At 45.1% G+C, this 16,097-nt stretch overlaps 1 protein-coding gene across 5 annotated transcripts in view; it reads right to left on the bottom strand.

Moving 5' to 3' along the window:
- PTCD1 (pentatricopeptide repeat domain 1) overlaps positions 1–16,097 on the bottom strand; it is a 116,386-nt gene that overhangs the window by 39,179 nt on the left and 61,110 nt on the right. Inside the window, exon 1 of one of the 5 annotated variants that reach the window (XM_073546683.1) lies at positions 15,929–16,067. The exons of 3 other annotated variants lie outside the window; for them this stretch is intronic. Coding sequence is in view for 1 of the 2 variants with exons in the window: in XM_073546680.1 (XP_073402781.1) it covers positions 15,969–15,986 (18 nt within the window). In the remaining variant the exon portion in view is untranslated. Of the gene's footprint in view, positions 1–15,928; positions 16,068–16,097 lie in introns of those variants that run through there. One more of the 5 variants, XM_073546680.1, reaches the window with a different exon arrangement.

Raw genomic sequence — 16,097 nt, 5'->3', positions numbered from 1 at the left:
ACTGAGCATGGCCATAAAGTGCAGCACAGATTCATCTCCACAGCCCTGGTCACTACTGAGCATGGATATAAAGTGCAGCACAGATTCATCTCCACAGCCCTGGTCACTACTGAGCATGGACATAAAGTGCTGCACAGATTCATCTCCACAGCACTGGTCACTACTGAGCATGGCCATAAAGTGCAGCACAGATTCCTCCCCACAGCCCTGGTCACTACTGAGCATGGACATAAAGTGCAGCACAGATTCATCTCCACAGCCCTGGTCACTACTGAGCATGGACATAAAGTGCAGCACAGATTGATCTCCACAGCCCTGGTCACTACTGAGCATGGCCATAAAGTGCAGCACAGATTCATCTCCACAGCCCTGGTCACTACTGAGCATGGACATAAAGTGCAGCACAGATTGATCTCCACAGCCCTGGTCACTACTGAGCATGGCCATAAAGTGCAGCACAGATTCATCTCCACAGCCCTGGTCACTACTGAGCATGGACATAACGTGCAGCACAGATTCATCTCCACAGCCCTGGTCACTACTGAGCATGGACATAAAGAGCAGCACAGATTCCTTCCCACAGCCCTGGTCACTACTGAGCATGGACATAACGTGCAGCACAGATTCCTCCCCACAGCACTGGTCACTACTGAGCATGGACATAACGTGCAGCACAGATTCATCTCCACAGCCCTGGTCACTACTGAGCATGGACATAACGTGCAGCACAGATTCATCTCCACAGCCCTGGTCACTACTGAGCATGGACATAAAGTACAGCACAGATTCATCTCCACAGCCCTGGTCACAACTGAGCATGGACATCAAGTGCAGCACAGATTCATCTCCACAGCCCTGGTCACTACTGAGCATGGCCATAAAGTGCAGCACAGATTCATCTCCACAGCCCTGGTCACTACTGAGCATGGACATAAAGTGCAGCACAGATTCATCTCCACAGCCCTGGTCACTAGTGAACATGGACATAAAGTGCAGCACAGATTCATCTCCACAGCCCTGGTCACTACTGAGCATGGACATAAAGTGCAGCACAGATTCATCTCCATAGCCCTGGTCACTACTGAGCATGGACATAAAGTGCAGCTTAGATTCATCTCCATAGCCCTGGTCACTACTGAGCATGGACATAAAGAGCAGCACAGATTCATCTCCACTAAAATCCGAGATCCTTAGATCAGGAACAGAACAGACACTTATAGGACATTTCATAACGTTGCCAAATTATTGTACTACTGTACCCAATTTATTATATATTTTAGGAGTCAGAGTCAGTGCATTTTACACCAACTCCACCAAAATGGAAACAGACTCCAATTCCACAGCGCTGGTGCATACATACACAGTATATAGTGGGTGTACATATCCAGACACAACCTAGGAGATATAGTTACATACAGTAGAAGATACAATGTACATATACTAGTTGTAAGATCTGTATGATCCTTGACAATGGGTGATATATATATATATATATATATACACACACTAGCTGAAGAGCCCGGCGCTGCCCGGGCATAGTAACTAACAGTGGTTTTTATAACAAATTATAATTATCCTCCATCCTATAGTCCCGTGCCCATATACCCATCATACATATCCACGATCCCATAGGCCCGTGCCCATATACCCATCACACATCCTCCATCCCATAGTCCCATGCCCATATTCCCATCATACATATCCTCCATCCCATAGTCCCGTGCCCATAAACCCATCATACATATCCACCATTCCATAGGCCCGTGCCCATATACCCATCATACATATCCACCATCCCATAGTCGAGTGCCCATATACCCATCACACATCCTCCATCCCATAGTCCCATGCCAATATACCCATCATATATATCCACAATCCCATAGGCCCGTGCCCATATACCCATCATACATATCCTCCATCCCATAGTCCCGTGCCCATATACCAATCATACATATCCGCCATCCCATAGTCCCGTGCCCATATACCTGTCATACATATCCTCCATCCCATAGTCCATTGCCCATATACCTATCACACATCCTCCATCCCATAGTCCCGTGCCCATATACCCGTCATACATATCCTTCATCCCATAGTCCAGTGCCCATATACCCATCACACATCCTCCATCCCATAGTCAACCATTATGACATCATAATGAGCGGCGGGGCTTGATACACACACACACTTTTTCGCCATTATGTAGATAGGGGCAAAATTGTTTGGTGAATTGGAACGCGCGGGGTTAAAATTTCGCCTCACAACATAGCTTAGGACGCCCTCGGGGTCCAGACGTGTGACTGTGCCAAATTTTGTGGCTGTAGCTGCGACGGTGCGGATGCCTATCCCAGACTTACACACACACACACACACACACACACACACACACACACACACACACACATTGAGCTTTATATATTAGATATATATATCTTATGTTCCAAATTATTATGCAAATGATATTTTTCTCTGATTTTCCTAAATGGTCGGTGCAAATGACAGTCAGTCTAATAAAAGTCATCACCCGTTAGAGTATACATCGAATTTTATTGAAGAAACCTCCCAATAATAACAGTATAATCTCCAAAATGAATAAAAACTCAGAATGCACTGTTCCAAATTATTAGGCACAGTAGAATTTCTAAACATTTGATATGTTTTAAAGAACTGAAAATGCTCATTTGTGGAATTTGCAGCATTAGGAGGTCACATTCACTGAACAAAAGAGCTATTTAACTCCAAAACATTCCTAACAGGCCAAGTTACATGTTAACAGAGGAACCCTTCTTTGATATCACCTTCACAATTCTTGCATCCATTGAACTTGTGAGTTTTTGGACTGTTTCTGCTTGTATTTCTTTGCATGAAGTCAGAATAGCCTCCCAGAGCTGCTGTTTTGATGTGAATTGCCTCCCACCCTCATAGATCTTTTGCTTGATGATACTCCAAAGGTTCTCTTCATTTGCATAATAATTTGGAACATAGTGTATATATCTAATATATAAAGCTCAAGTGTGTGTATGTATGTATGTGTGTATGTCCGGGATTGGCATCTGCACAGTCGCAGCTACAGCCACAAAATTTGGCACAGTCACACATCTGGATCCCGAGAGTGTCCTAGGCTATGTTGTGAGGTGAAATTTTAACCACGCGCGTTTCAATTCACCAAACAATTTTGCCCCTATCTACACAATGGGGAAAAAGTGTGTGTGTGTATCAAGCCCCGCCCCTCAATATGATGTTTATGTACGACTTTTATTATAACTGCAGGAATGAGGATGATCGGGGGAAAGGCATATGTCAGGCTCTGAGTCCATGGAAGCATAAAGGTGTCCAGGGCCTGAGGATTCCCCCCTGGGGTCTAGAGAACTGAATGCCTCCACCTTTTTGCTTTTGAAATCGGCGAACAGATCTATCTCCGGGGTTCCCCACATCTTTACAATCTGTTGGAAAATGGACAGATTTAGAACGCACTTGCCCTGCCTCAGTTGAGTGCGGCTCAGAAAGTCTGCCTTTTGATTCTCTGTCCCCCGAATGTGTAGTGCAGAAAGGGATAGCAGATTTTCCTCTGCCAAGCTGAGGATTTTGGAGGAGGTATCCATTAGGGATCAGGACCTAGTTCCTCTTTGATGGTTTATATAGGCCACCGTTACTTGGTTGTCTGAGAATATGCGGACGTGAAATTTTTTCTTTTTTGTGGCTTGGGAGGTGGCACTCTTGTTTTCTCGAGTCCAACATGAGCCCTAGGAATTCTTGTACTCTGCTGGGCTCCAGCCTAGATTTTTTTCAGGTTTAGAAGCCAGCCGAGTTTCTGTAGGGTGCTCATCACTCTGTCACTCTGCAGTTTTGGGCCAAGTTGCCCACTATTAAGAAATCGTCCAAGTATGGGATTATTAGGATGTCTTGCTCCCTTAGGTGGGCCATCATCTCTGCGATTAACTTCGTGAACACGCATGGGGCTATAGATATTCCGAAGTGGAGGGCTCTGTATTAGAATTCTCTTATATCACCTCCTATGGAAACCGCTAGTTTGAGGAATTTCCTGGGAGTCTTTGTGAATGGGGACGTGAGTACGTGTCGCTGAGATCTAATACAGTCATGAAACAGTTCGGGAACGGAATTTTGATGGTGGATTTTATTGATTCCATTTTGAATTTTTGATTTTTGACATACCCATTTAGTTTCTTTAAGTTTATTATTGTCTGACAGGTGCCATCTGGTTTGGACACTAGAAATAGCGGGGAGTAAAACCCTTTGCCCATCTCCTGAGGGGGGACCTCATGAAGGACTGCTTTTTCTACCAGATTCAGGACCTCGCATTCTAAAGCTTTTTGTTCCCGTATACCGGATCTTAGTCCAGTTACCACGTATTTTTGAGGAGGGAGAGAGAAAAAGTCTATCCGCAATCCCGACTCTATTAGATTTAAGATCCAGGGGCTGTTCGAGATTTTTCTCCAGGCCGGAAGGAAAAGGGTTTAACTTCCCCCCACCCTGGGAAAACTGTCACTTTGAAGACTTTTTGTACCGGGAAGAATTGTCAAAGTGGAATCCTCTCTCTTTCTCCCCTCATCTCATCTGTTGTCTCGAGGGTTTTTTACAAAAAAAATCTTTTTTTCCGAAAGGACCGTTTAAACGCCGCAGGTCCCAGGTTTGGGAATCCCTTTTTCTTATCCCCTGCCTTCTGGAGGATATCATCCAGATGTCTCCCCAAATAAAAATTTTTCCTCACATGGAATCGAGCATAATTTGAGTTTAGTTTGTAAGTCCCCTGGACAGCATTTAAGCCATAGTGCTCTCCGGCTGCGTTTGAGAGGGCTGCCGATTTAGACGTTAAACGGACCGAGTCAGCCAAAAACGCTGCCACTCCTCTTATCACTGGGATGGATTCTAAGATCTTATCTCTAGGTGTGCCCTACCTCAGCTGTTTCTCAAGTTGATCAACCCATATCATTAGGGATCTGGAAGTGCATGTTGCCGCTATGGTCGGCCTAAGGTTTCCCCCTGCTGATCCCCAGGCCCCCTTGAGGAAGGTGTCAAGTTTTTTATCCAAGGGGTCCTTAAGTGTACCCATATCCTCAGGGAAGGGCTTTGGCTACTGCCACGTCAAGTTTAGGGGTTTTGTCCCAAGATGTGGACGCTTCCACTTCAAAGGAATATTTATTTTGGGCTTCTCCCATTCATTTTGATTGAGGCCTGCACATTTTCATTTAGCGGAAATACCCTGCGTTTCTTTTGGCCTAGTCCCCCAAACATTATGTCCTGAATTGACTTATCAGGACGAGGGTCCAACACCCCCCCCCATGGTAGATCTCACTGCTTTCACTAGTGTATCCACCTCGTCTAGGGGAAAACAATGACATCCCCCCCGTTTCCTTGTCCGGGGATGAGGAGAAGGAGTCCGATATATCCGAGTTAATTTCTCCAGAGGTAGAATAATCTGATTGGGAACCTACTAAGGTGTCCTTTTTTACTTTATCCCCCGTTTTAGGGACGTAAAGGCACTCTGGACCTCTGATCTAATTACAAATCTAAGATCAGAGGCGAAATCCAGGGTTTCCTCACAGAGTACTTGTTGTATACAAGATTCACAGAGCTTCTAATCCCAGGATTCTGGTAAGGCTCTGTCACAGGTGGGGCACTCCCTGTTCTTCCTTTTCCTCAATCTCTTCTTTCCCTAATAAGGGAAAAGAAACCCATTACAATGGTGAACTTTCTCGAAGGTCACTCACCAGATGGATGCGGTCACAGGTACCGGTTTGGGAAGCGGAATCGGATTCCGTATAGGATGATCCAGAGATGGTGACTTGCTCCTTGCAGCTGATCTGCTGCGCTGCGTGGAGTGGCTATTAGACCGGGAGCCTCACTTGTCCCGATCCTTCTGTCGGTGGTGATGCTGCTGCTGCCTAAGTTGCTGGTCACTATCCTCCATTTTGCAAGAGACCGCTTCCAGCCGGGAGCATTCTCTTATGCCCATTTTTAAAATTCCAGGCGTGTGACGTCACTTCCTCCCATCCTGAACCGCGTCATCCGGGGAGAGCGCACTGCGCATGCGCCGACTCAGGGACCCGGAAGGAGTCTTCTATTTACGGGGCAGCGGCCATCTTGGTCCACCGTGATGTACTCCGGCACTACTATCGCGTGTGTATCTGTCCAGACCACCGACAGGCCCAGTCTCCTTTCCGGAGCGGCAGCTCCGCTCTCCCCCCACTCACCATGCAGATGCATCGGTCTCAGCGGTGGCGGCTTCGGGAACCGCACCAGCCTTAACAGGGGCATCCCCGCTGCCAGTATCCGGACAGGCCGGCCCCGGACCTTCTCTTCTTTCATTCAGGTACCGTAACCTGTAGGTTAAACATCAGGGACAGGAAACCAACTGGTGCAGAGGAGAAGTACCGCCCTTTTATCTGTAGGTTTCCTGTCCCTGAATGGCAGATCCACTCTCTCCGTGGTGCTGTCATGGGGGATAGAGAAATTGTGGTAATTCAGCTACATTAGATGGTTTGCGAGCATACACCACCTTTTTAAGGTCAAGTCACAGCGTCTCAATCGGCTCAAGGTCAGGGCTTTGACTAGGACACTCCAAAGTCTTAAGTTTGTTTTTCTTAAGCCATTCAGAGGTGGACTTGCTGGTGTGTTTTGGATCACTGTTTTGCTGCATAACCCAAGTGCGCTTCAGCTTGAGGTCAGAAAAAGATGGACGGTCATTCTCTTACAGGATTTTTTGGCAGATAGCAGAATTCATAATCATGAATTCTGCTATCTGCCAAAAAATCCTGTAAGAGAATGACCGTCCATCTTTTTCTGACCTCAAGCTGAAGCGCACTTGGGTTATGCATTTATCACAGCAAGTCTGATAAGTTCAAACAGATGCTATCACTATAATGCCGCTAATTATAGACCTGTCTCTAATCTTCCCTTCATCTCTAAACTCCTGGAACGCCTAGTCCACTCCCGTCTTATCCGCTATCTCTCAGAAAACTCTGTTCTCGACCCTCTCCAATCCGGTTTCCGCTCTTTACACTCCACTGAAACTGCCCTCACTAAAGTCTCTAATGATCTGCTAACAGCTAAATCAAATGGTCATTACTCCATGCTAATTCTCTTGGATCTCTCTGCAGCATTCGACACTGTGGATCATCAGCTCCTCCTCATTATGCTCCGTTCCATTGGCCTCAAGGACACCGTTCTCTCCTGGTTCTCCTCCTATCTCTCTGACCGCTCCTTTACTGTATCTTTTGCCGGTTCCTCCTCCTCTCACCTTCCCCTTACTGTTGGGGTCCCCCAAGGATCGGTTTTAGGCCCCCTCCTCTTCTCCTTGTACACTGCCCCTATTGGTCAAACAATCAGTAGATTTGGGTTCCAGTACCATCTCTATGCTGATGACACCCAATTATACGCTTCTTCGCCTGACATCACGCCAGCCTTTCTAGAAAACACCGGCGATTGTCTAAATGCTGAGTCTAATATCATGTCCTCACTATATCTGAAACTGAACCTGTCAAAAACTGAACTCCTGGTGTTTCCTCCCTCTACTAATGTACCTATACCCGACATTGCTATTTCTGTGGGTGGCTCCACTATTACTCCCCAGCAACATGCCCGCTGTCTTGGGGTCATACTTGATTCCGAGCTTTCCTTTGCCCCCCACATTCGATCACTGGCTCGCTCTTGTCATCTGCACCTCAAAAACATTTCTAGAATTCGACCTTTTCTTACTTTTGACTCTGCAAAAACTCTTACAGTTTCTCTTATTCATTCTCGTCTCGACTATTGTAACTCTCTTCTAATCGGTCTCCCTCTTACCAAACACTCCCCTCTCCAATCTGTCTTGAATGCTGCAGCCAGGATCATATTCCTCACCAATCGTTACACCGATGCCTCTACCTTGTGCCAGTCATTACACTGGCTACCCATCCACTCCAGAATTCAGTATAAACTTATTACCCTCACCCACAAAGCCCTCCATGGCTCAGCACCACCCTACATCTCCTCCCTTGTTTCAATATACCACCCTACCCGCGCCCTCCGTTCTGCTGATGACCTGAGGTTAGCATCAATAGTCAGAACCTCCCACTCCCGTCTCCAAGACTTTACACGTGCCGCGCCAATTCTTTGGAACGCACTTCCCAGGTCAATACGATTAGTCCCCAATCCCCACAATTTTAAGCGTGCCCTGAAAACAAATTTATTCAGACTGGCCTATCGCCTCAACACATTAACCTAATCTATCCCTGTGTGGCAGAGCCAAAAGTTTTACCATAACCAGGTTCCCAGCATCATGTTCCCACATGCTTTATGCATCCATTAGCCCTCTGTGTCTGTACTGTTACACACTTAACATTATGGCTGGTCCATACAATCAGGGCAACTGTTACCACCCACCTTTCGTGTCTACCTCTTTCCTCATAGACTGTAAGCTTGCGAGCAGGGCCCTCATTCCTCTTGGTATTTGTTATAATCTACTGTATGTGATTATTGTTATGCTGTAATGTCTATTGTCTGTACAAATCCCCTCTGAAATGTAAAGTGCTGCGGAATATGTCGGCGCTATAAAAATAAAATTTATTATTATTATTATCACTACAGGTAATGGAGGACAGAGGAGCCTCTTAGGCCGGGGTCACACTTGCAAGTGCAATGCGAGAAACTCACGCATCAATACCCAGCACTGCCGCCGGCACTCAGGACCGGAGAGTGCGGCTGCATGTATTTGGTTTTTAAATTTGTTTATTCAACCTCAAACAAAATGTACAACATACATATTGCATATGGTACTAAGCACTGTAGAGAGCATCCACATTTCCACATATTATTGAATACAAAACAAAATGTGCGTTCTTATTTATATGCAAAATGATACATACCTAGCCCACTAAATGTATGCAAAGGGGAATAGACCGTACACCACGGCTGCATGTATTTGTATGCAGCCGCACTCTCCGGTCTGAGTGCCGGCGGCTGTTCCGGGTATTGATGTGCGAGTATCTCGCATTGCACTCACAAGTGTAACCCGGCCTTAACCCCTTCACTACCAAGGGTGGTTTGCACGTTAACTCCCGGGCCAATTTTTACAATTCTGACCACTGTCCCTTTATGAGGTAATAACTCTGGAACGCTTTCATGGATCTCGGTGATTGTGACACTGTTTTCTCGTGACATATTGTACTTCATGTTAGTGGTAAAATTTCATTCAAATAACTTGTGTTTATTTGTGAAAAAAACAGAAATTTGGCGAAAATTTTGAAAATTTCGCAATTTTCCAACTTTGAATTTTTATGCCCTTAAATCACAGAGATACGGCACACAAAAAAACGTAATATTTCCCACATATTTACTTTACATCACCACAATTTTGAAACCAAATTTTTTTTTTGTTAGGAAGTTATAAGGGTTAAAAGTTGACCAGCGATTTCTCATTTATGCAACACCATTTTATTTTTACGGACCACATCACATTTGAAGTCACTTTGAGGGGTTTATATGATAGAAAATACCCGAAAGTGACACCATTCTAAAAACTGCACCCCTTAAGGTGCTCAAAACCATATTCAAGAAGTTTATTAACCCTTCAGGTGCTTCACAGGAATTTTTTGAATATTTAAAAAAAAAAAAATGAACATTTAACTTTTTTTCACAAAAAAAATACTTCAGGTTCAATTTTTTTTATTTTACCAAGGGTAACAGGAGAAATTGGACTGCAAAAGTTATTGTGCAATTTGTCTTGAGTACGCTGATACCTGATATGTGGGGGGGAACCACTGTTTCGGTGCATGGCAGAGCTCGGAAGGGAAGCAGCGCCATTTGACGTTTTTGGCTGGAATTTAGATCGGACACCATGTCGCGTTTGGAAAGCCCCTGATGTACCAAAACAGTGGAAACCCCCCACAAATGACACCATTTTGGAAACTAGACCCCCCAAGGAACTTATCTAGGTTTGTGGTGAGAACTTTGAACCCCCAAGGGCTTCACAGAAGTTTATAATGCCCGGGCGTGAAAATAAAAAAATCGTATTTTTTCCACAAACATGATCATTTAGTCCCCAATTTTTTTATTTTCCCAAGGGTACCAGGAGAAATTGGACCCCAAAAGTTGTTGTCCAATTTGTCCTGAGTACGCTGATACCTCATATGTGGGAGAAAATTACTGTATGGGCATACGTCGGGGCTCAGGAGGGAAGTAGTGACGTTTTGGAATGCAGACTTTGATGGAATGGTCTGCAGGTGTCATGTTGCCTTTGGAGAGCCCCTGATGTGCCTAAACTATTCAAACTCCCCACAAGTGACCCCATTTTGGAAACTAGACCCCCCACGGAACTTATCTAGATGTGTGGTGAGCACTTTGAACCTCCAAGTGCTTCACAGAAGTTTAGAACGCCAGGGCGTGAAAATAAAAAAATCATATTTTTTTCCACAAAAATGATATTTTTGACCCCCAATTTTTTAATTTTCCTAAGGGCAACAGGAGAAATTGGACCCCAAAAGTTGTTTTGCAATTTGTCCTGAGTACGCTGATACCCCATATGTGGGGGTAAAACACTGTTTGGGCGCATGACAGAGCTTGGAAGGGAAGGAGCACCATTTGCCTTTTTCAACGCAGAATTGGCTGGAATTGAGATCAGATGCCATGTTGCGTTTGGAGAGCACCTGATGTGCCCAAACAGTGGAAACCCCCAATTCTAACTCCAACCCGAACCCCAACACACCCCTAACCCTAACCCTAATCCTAATGGGAAAATGGAAATAAATACATTTTTTTAATTTTATTATTTTTCCCTAACTAAGGGGGGTTTGATTTACTATTTATGGCGGTTTTTATATTTGGCAGCTGTCACACACTAAAAGACGCTTTTTATTGTAAAAATCATTTTCGGGCACGTGACATCTTCTGATCGCTTTTTATTCCCATTTTTGGGACGCAGAATGAACAAAAACCAGCGTTTCATGAATTTCTTTTGCGTGCGTTAAAATTGATAAAGCGGTTTTATTCTTCGGGTCAGTACGGTTACAGCGATACCTCATTTAGGTCTTTTTTTATGTTTTAGCGCTTTTATGCAATGAAAACAATTTTATATAAAAAATAATTATTTTTGCATCGCTTTATTCTGCGAGCTATAACTTTTTTATTTTTTTGCGGATGACGCTGTATGGTGGCTCGTTTTTTGCGGGACAAGATGACATTTTCAGCGGTACCATGGATATTTATATGCGTCTTTTTGATCGTGTGTTGTTGCACTTTTTGTTCTGCAGTATGATAATAAATCATTATTTTTTGCTTCGTTTTTTATTTTTATTTTTTAAGGGGTTTGCTAAAAGGGTTAACTAATTGGACATTTTTATAGGGCAAGTCGTTACGGACGCGGCGATACCAAATATGTGCACTTTTATTGGGTTTTTTTTATTTCAAAAAATGAATTTATTAGGGAATATTATTTTTTTAATTTATTTAGCGATTTTTTTAAAATTATTTTTACACTTTTTTTTTTTTAACTTTATTAGGTTGTCCCAGGGGGGACATCACTGTCCTGTGACAGATCGCTGATCTGTCACATCACAAATCACTGTGACAGATCAGCGATCTGTCACAGGCACAGACGCAGACTTCCTCATGCCTGCGCTTTGCTCTTGGATTCGGGGACCTGCAGGATGGAGCCCCCCGCAGCAGCGCTGCACATCGTGCTGCAGTGGGGGGCTCAGGGAAGCACGGAGGGAGCCCCCTCCCTGCCGATGCTTCCCTTTAACCCCCGGTACACCGCGATCGTGTTTGATTGCGGAACGCAAAGGGTTAACGTGTCAGGGGCAGTCCATGACCGCCCCTGACACATTGTGCCGGGTGTCAGCTGTGATAATCAGCTGACACCCGGCCGCGATCAGCGGCGCTCACCACGTGAGTGCAGCTGATCGCACTAGACGTACTATTCCGTCCTTGGGACTTAGGTCCCAGGTCACATGGACGGAATAGTACGTCGATTGTAGGAAAGGGGTTAAAGACAATTTCATTGATACGTTCAATGTACACATGTTGCTTCACATAACCCCAAAAGTAAAAGTCTAAGGGCGTCAGATCCAGGGATCGTGGTGGCCATGGCTTGACAGAATCCCTGCCTATCCACCGCCGGGGGAATGTTCTATCCAGAAACTCACAAACAATGGTGGCGAAGTGTGGAGGAGCGCCGTCCTGTTGAAAGATGACACCTTCTGGAAATTGTGGCACTGCATACAATTCCAACATGTCAAGATATGTGTTTGCCGTCATAGACTGCTCCGCAAAAAAAAATGGGCCTATCACCTTATCATGCATCGGGCCACACCACACGTTCCCTTTAGGGATGTTACGTTCGTACTCAACATAGGCATGAGGTTGTTCAGCAGCCCATGTTCGGACATTATGGCGATGAGCATGTCCACAGATATAGAAGGTCGCCTCATCGCTAAACACAATCTTCTACAAAAATCTTGCGTCATTGTTGATCTCATGAAGCATATCTGAAGCAAACGCGCATCGTTCGGTTCTAGCCGCCAGTTTGATAGCGTGCAACAGTCGCAATTTGTACCCGGTAAAACAGAGACGTTTCTTTAACACCTTATGAACTGCAGTCTTGTTTAGGTGTATTTGTCGAGGACACGCACGCGCAGGTTTATTTAGGGCTCCTTAGGTAGCGATCCCGTATAACCTCTACAGACTCTTCACTGACTGATGGCCTACCACAGGGTTCCCCAACTCCAGTCCTCAAGGCCCACCAACAGGTCATGTTTTCAGGATTTCCTTAGTATTGCCCAGGTGATAATGGCATCACCTGTACAATACAAGGGAAATCCTGAAAACATGACCTGTTGGTGGGCCTTGAGGACTGGAATTGGGGAACCCTGGCTTACCAGAACGGGGTTTCTCCACCAAACTGCCAGTTTCCTTCAACTGCTTATCCCACCGAGTAATGTTATTCCTATGTGGTGGCACTTCGTTATAAACGTGCCGATATTCACGCAGCACTTTGGTCACGGATTCTGAAAAACTGAAAACTGGGTGGGTTTTCCTTTTATTTGGTGCAGATTTCACATTTCTGTTGTCTTTTGTTGCTTTCCTGTGACTGGTCCAAAGTGCACCATGACTCTACAGACACACTGTACTTTTTCCCCCACTGTGTGTAGGGGTGATGATGGTGATGTACACATATGTAGGGGTGATGATGGTGATGTACACATATGTCGGGGTGATGATGATGGTGTACACATATGTAGGGGTGATGATGATGGTGTATGTAAACATATGTAGGGGTGATGATAATGTACACATATGTAGGGGTGATGATGATGATGTACACATATGTAGGGGTGATGATGATGATGGTGTACACATATGTAGGGGTGATGATGATGGTGTATGTAAACATATGTAGGGGTGATGATAATGTACACATATGTAGGGGTGATGATGATGATGTACACATATGTAGGGGTGATGATGATGAAGGTGTACACATATGTAGGGGTGACGATGATGATGTACACATGTATATTTAGGGGTGACGGTGATGATGTACAGGTATGCAGGCTTCACCAGTCAAGTTCCCATGCACAGTGGACACATCCACCATGTGGCCCCTCCTGGGTGAGCTGTAAGGGTATGTGCACACATTGCGGATTTGCCTGCAGAATTTTCTGCACAGAATTCGCACCTCTTGACAGAAAACACAGGTGCATTTTTTATGTGGTTTTCCAATGCGGACTTGTATGCGTTTTTGTAAGCTAATAAAGATATGTTATTTAACAAAAAAAAGATTTGTGAAGTCATTTCCGTCCAACCCACACTCCATTACACACACAGATAGACAGATAGGTAGATCTATAGACAATATCTATCAATCTATGTATAGCTCTATCTTATTCCATCTATCCCATATCTATCTATAGATAGATATGGGACAGATACATAGATATATCTATCCATATATCTATAGATATATCTATCCATAGATGTATCAAAAGATAGATAAATCCATAGATATATCTATTGATATATATCTATATATAAGTTACAGGTGAACTCCGGTGACCTGTTGGTGGCGGATTGATACAGTGCGGAGGATTATCTCCGTCATATCACTGGAGCCCATGGAGAGCGGTCGCGTCAGCTGAGGTGACAGCTCTCCACGGGAGATCGTCGTGGGACTATCGTATTAATTGGATTACGTAAGACAGGGAGTATAGTGCTTGTTTATTATTTTGCTTTTTTTTCAGGTGATCGAGGGCTTCGGGGATTAGCAGTATATGGTGAGTAGGAACTGTATGTGTTTTTTTTTCCTTCAACACATTAGCCGGATGATGGGACTACTACTATCCCATCATTGGCTAATGTGTCAATCACTGTCACTGTAGCAGGCATAGCCCGATGGGACTTGTAGTCCCATCAGACAATGCCTGCATACACATACACACACACAGCCCCACAGACCCCCGCACAGCAGGCAGACCCCCCCGCACAGCCCCGAAGACCCGTATTAATTGGATTACGTTGGACAGGGAGTATATTGTTTGTTTATTATTTTAATTTTTTTTCAGGTGATCGATGGCTTTGGGGATTAGCAGTGTATGGTGAGTATGAACTATATGACCCCCCGCACACACACACAGCCCGCACATACAAGACAGTCACCGCCCACAATCTTCACTCCTCCCAATCTGCAGCGTTTCATCCGCAGCAAAACCGCATGTCTTTTTTAGACCTGTGGTTTTGCTGCGGAAGTGACTGACGCAATGCAAGTCAATGGGTGCAGAAACGCTGCAGATCCGCACAAAGAATTGACATGCTGCGGAAAATAAAACGCTGCGAATCTGCGCGTCTCTTTCCGCAGCGCGTGTACAGCGTTTTTGGATTTCCCAAACAATGCACTGCGGATTTGATGCGATTCCACGCGTCCAAAAATGCCGCAGAAACGCATAAAAAAACGCAACGTGTGCACATACCCTAAGGCTCCAGACCAGGCTCCTGCTCCTCTATCTGCCCATGTGTGAGGCTTCTATGCCTGACATATAAGGATGGTGACGGGTTTTGTGCGTTACCACTGACGGCTCTCAATTCTAAATATTATGCCATGTCTGACAGGGATTGTTTTACGAGGCTGAAGTTGGTTTCTTATTCGTCAGTTTCTTATTCTGCAATTTTTTCTTTTCTGTTTTTTATAGGATTAAGAACAAAAAATAAGCATCACAATAATGAAATACAATGCAGCGAGGCGCCCTGATGTGAATAGTTAAAAACAGCTACAAAAACTATAAAGCTGGCACAAAAATGGGCATCAAAGTGGGCACCAGAGCGTTGAAGAAAGGGTTAAATGACTTTGGGCCACTGATCTGACACCGCAGACATACAGGGAGCCCCACATCAAACCCAGGTCCCTCCAGCCTGGCCCAAATGGGTTCTGGGCATCAGAACTGGCATCAAAGAGGGCAGACAGTCAATTTTCACAGATTTGAATAAGTAACTGGTGTTTTTAGGGTGTTAAATGACTTTGATGCCAATTCTGATGCCCAGAACCCATTTGGGCCAGGCTGGAGGGACCTGGGTTTGATGTGGGGCTCCCTGTTCCCTGTATGTCTGCGGTGTCAGATCAGTGGCCCAAAGTCATTTAACCCTTTGAGGCCCATTTTTGTGCCAGTTTTATAGTTTTTGTAGCTGTTTTTAATTGTATTCACATCCGGGCGCCTCGCTGCATTGTATGTTATTACAGTGATGATTATTTTTTGTTGTTAAACCTATAAAAAAAGAAAAGAAAAAAATTCCGAATAAGAAACTGCGGAATAAGAAGCCAACTTCAGCCTCGTGAGTGTTTCGCAGGTCCTGTTACTAATGCCAATCCAAGACCCAATAGTCAGCCTGAGGCTGATAACAGCGAGCAATAGTCTGAGATAAGAGATCCGCTGGCCCCTACCTGCAGCCGCTGCTCCCCGGCACCACACACCGCCACGTACCGGCAGCCCCCGCGCCATGCCGTCCTCTGTCACAGGTCACGTTACCCAGCATGCACTGCGCGGCCCCAGCGCTTCCCTTCCCACAGTGCCTTGCGTCAGCTCGTTCAGCCGCTGCACGGCAATCATCTG

This window comes from Dendrobates tinctorius, unplaced genomic scaffold (assembly GCF_039654945.1).
Source record: "Dendrobates tinctorius isolate UK_male_01 unplaced genomic scaffold, ASM3965494v1 ptg000150l, whole genome shotgun sequence".
NCBI classification, from domain to species: Eukaryota; Metazoa; Chordata; class Amphibia; order Anura; family Dendrobatidae; genus Dendrobates; species Dendrobates tinctorius.
The sequence above is the reverse complement of the archived record's forward strand: the minus strand, read 5'-3'. Positions and strand labels throughout refer to the sequence as shown.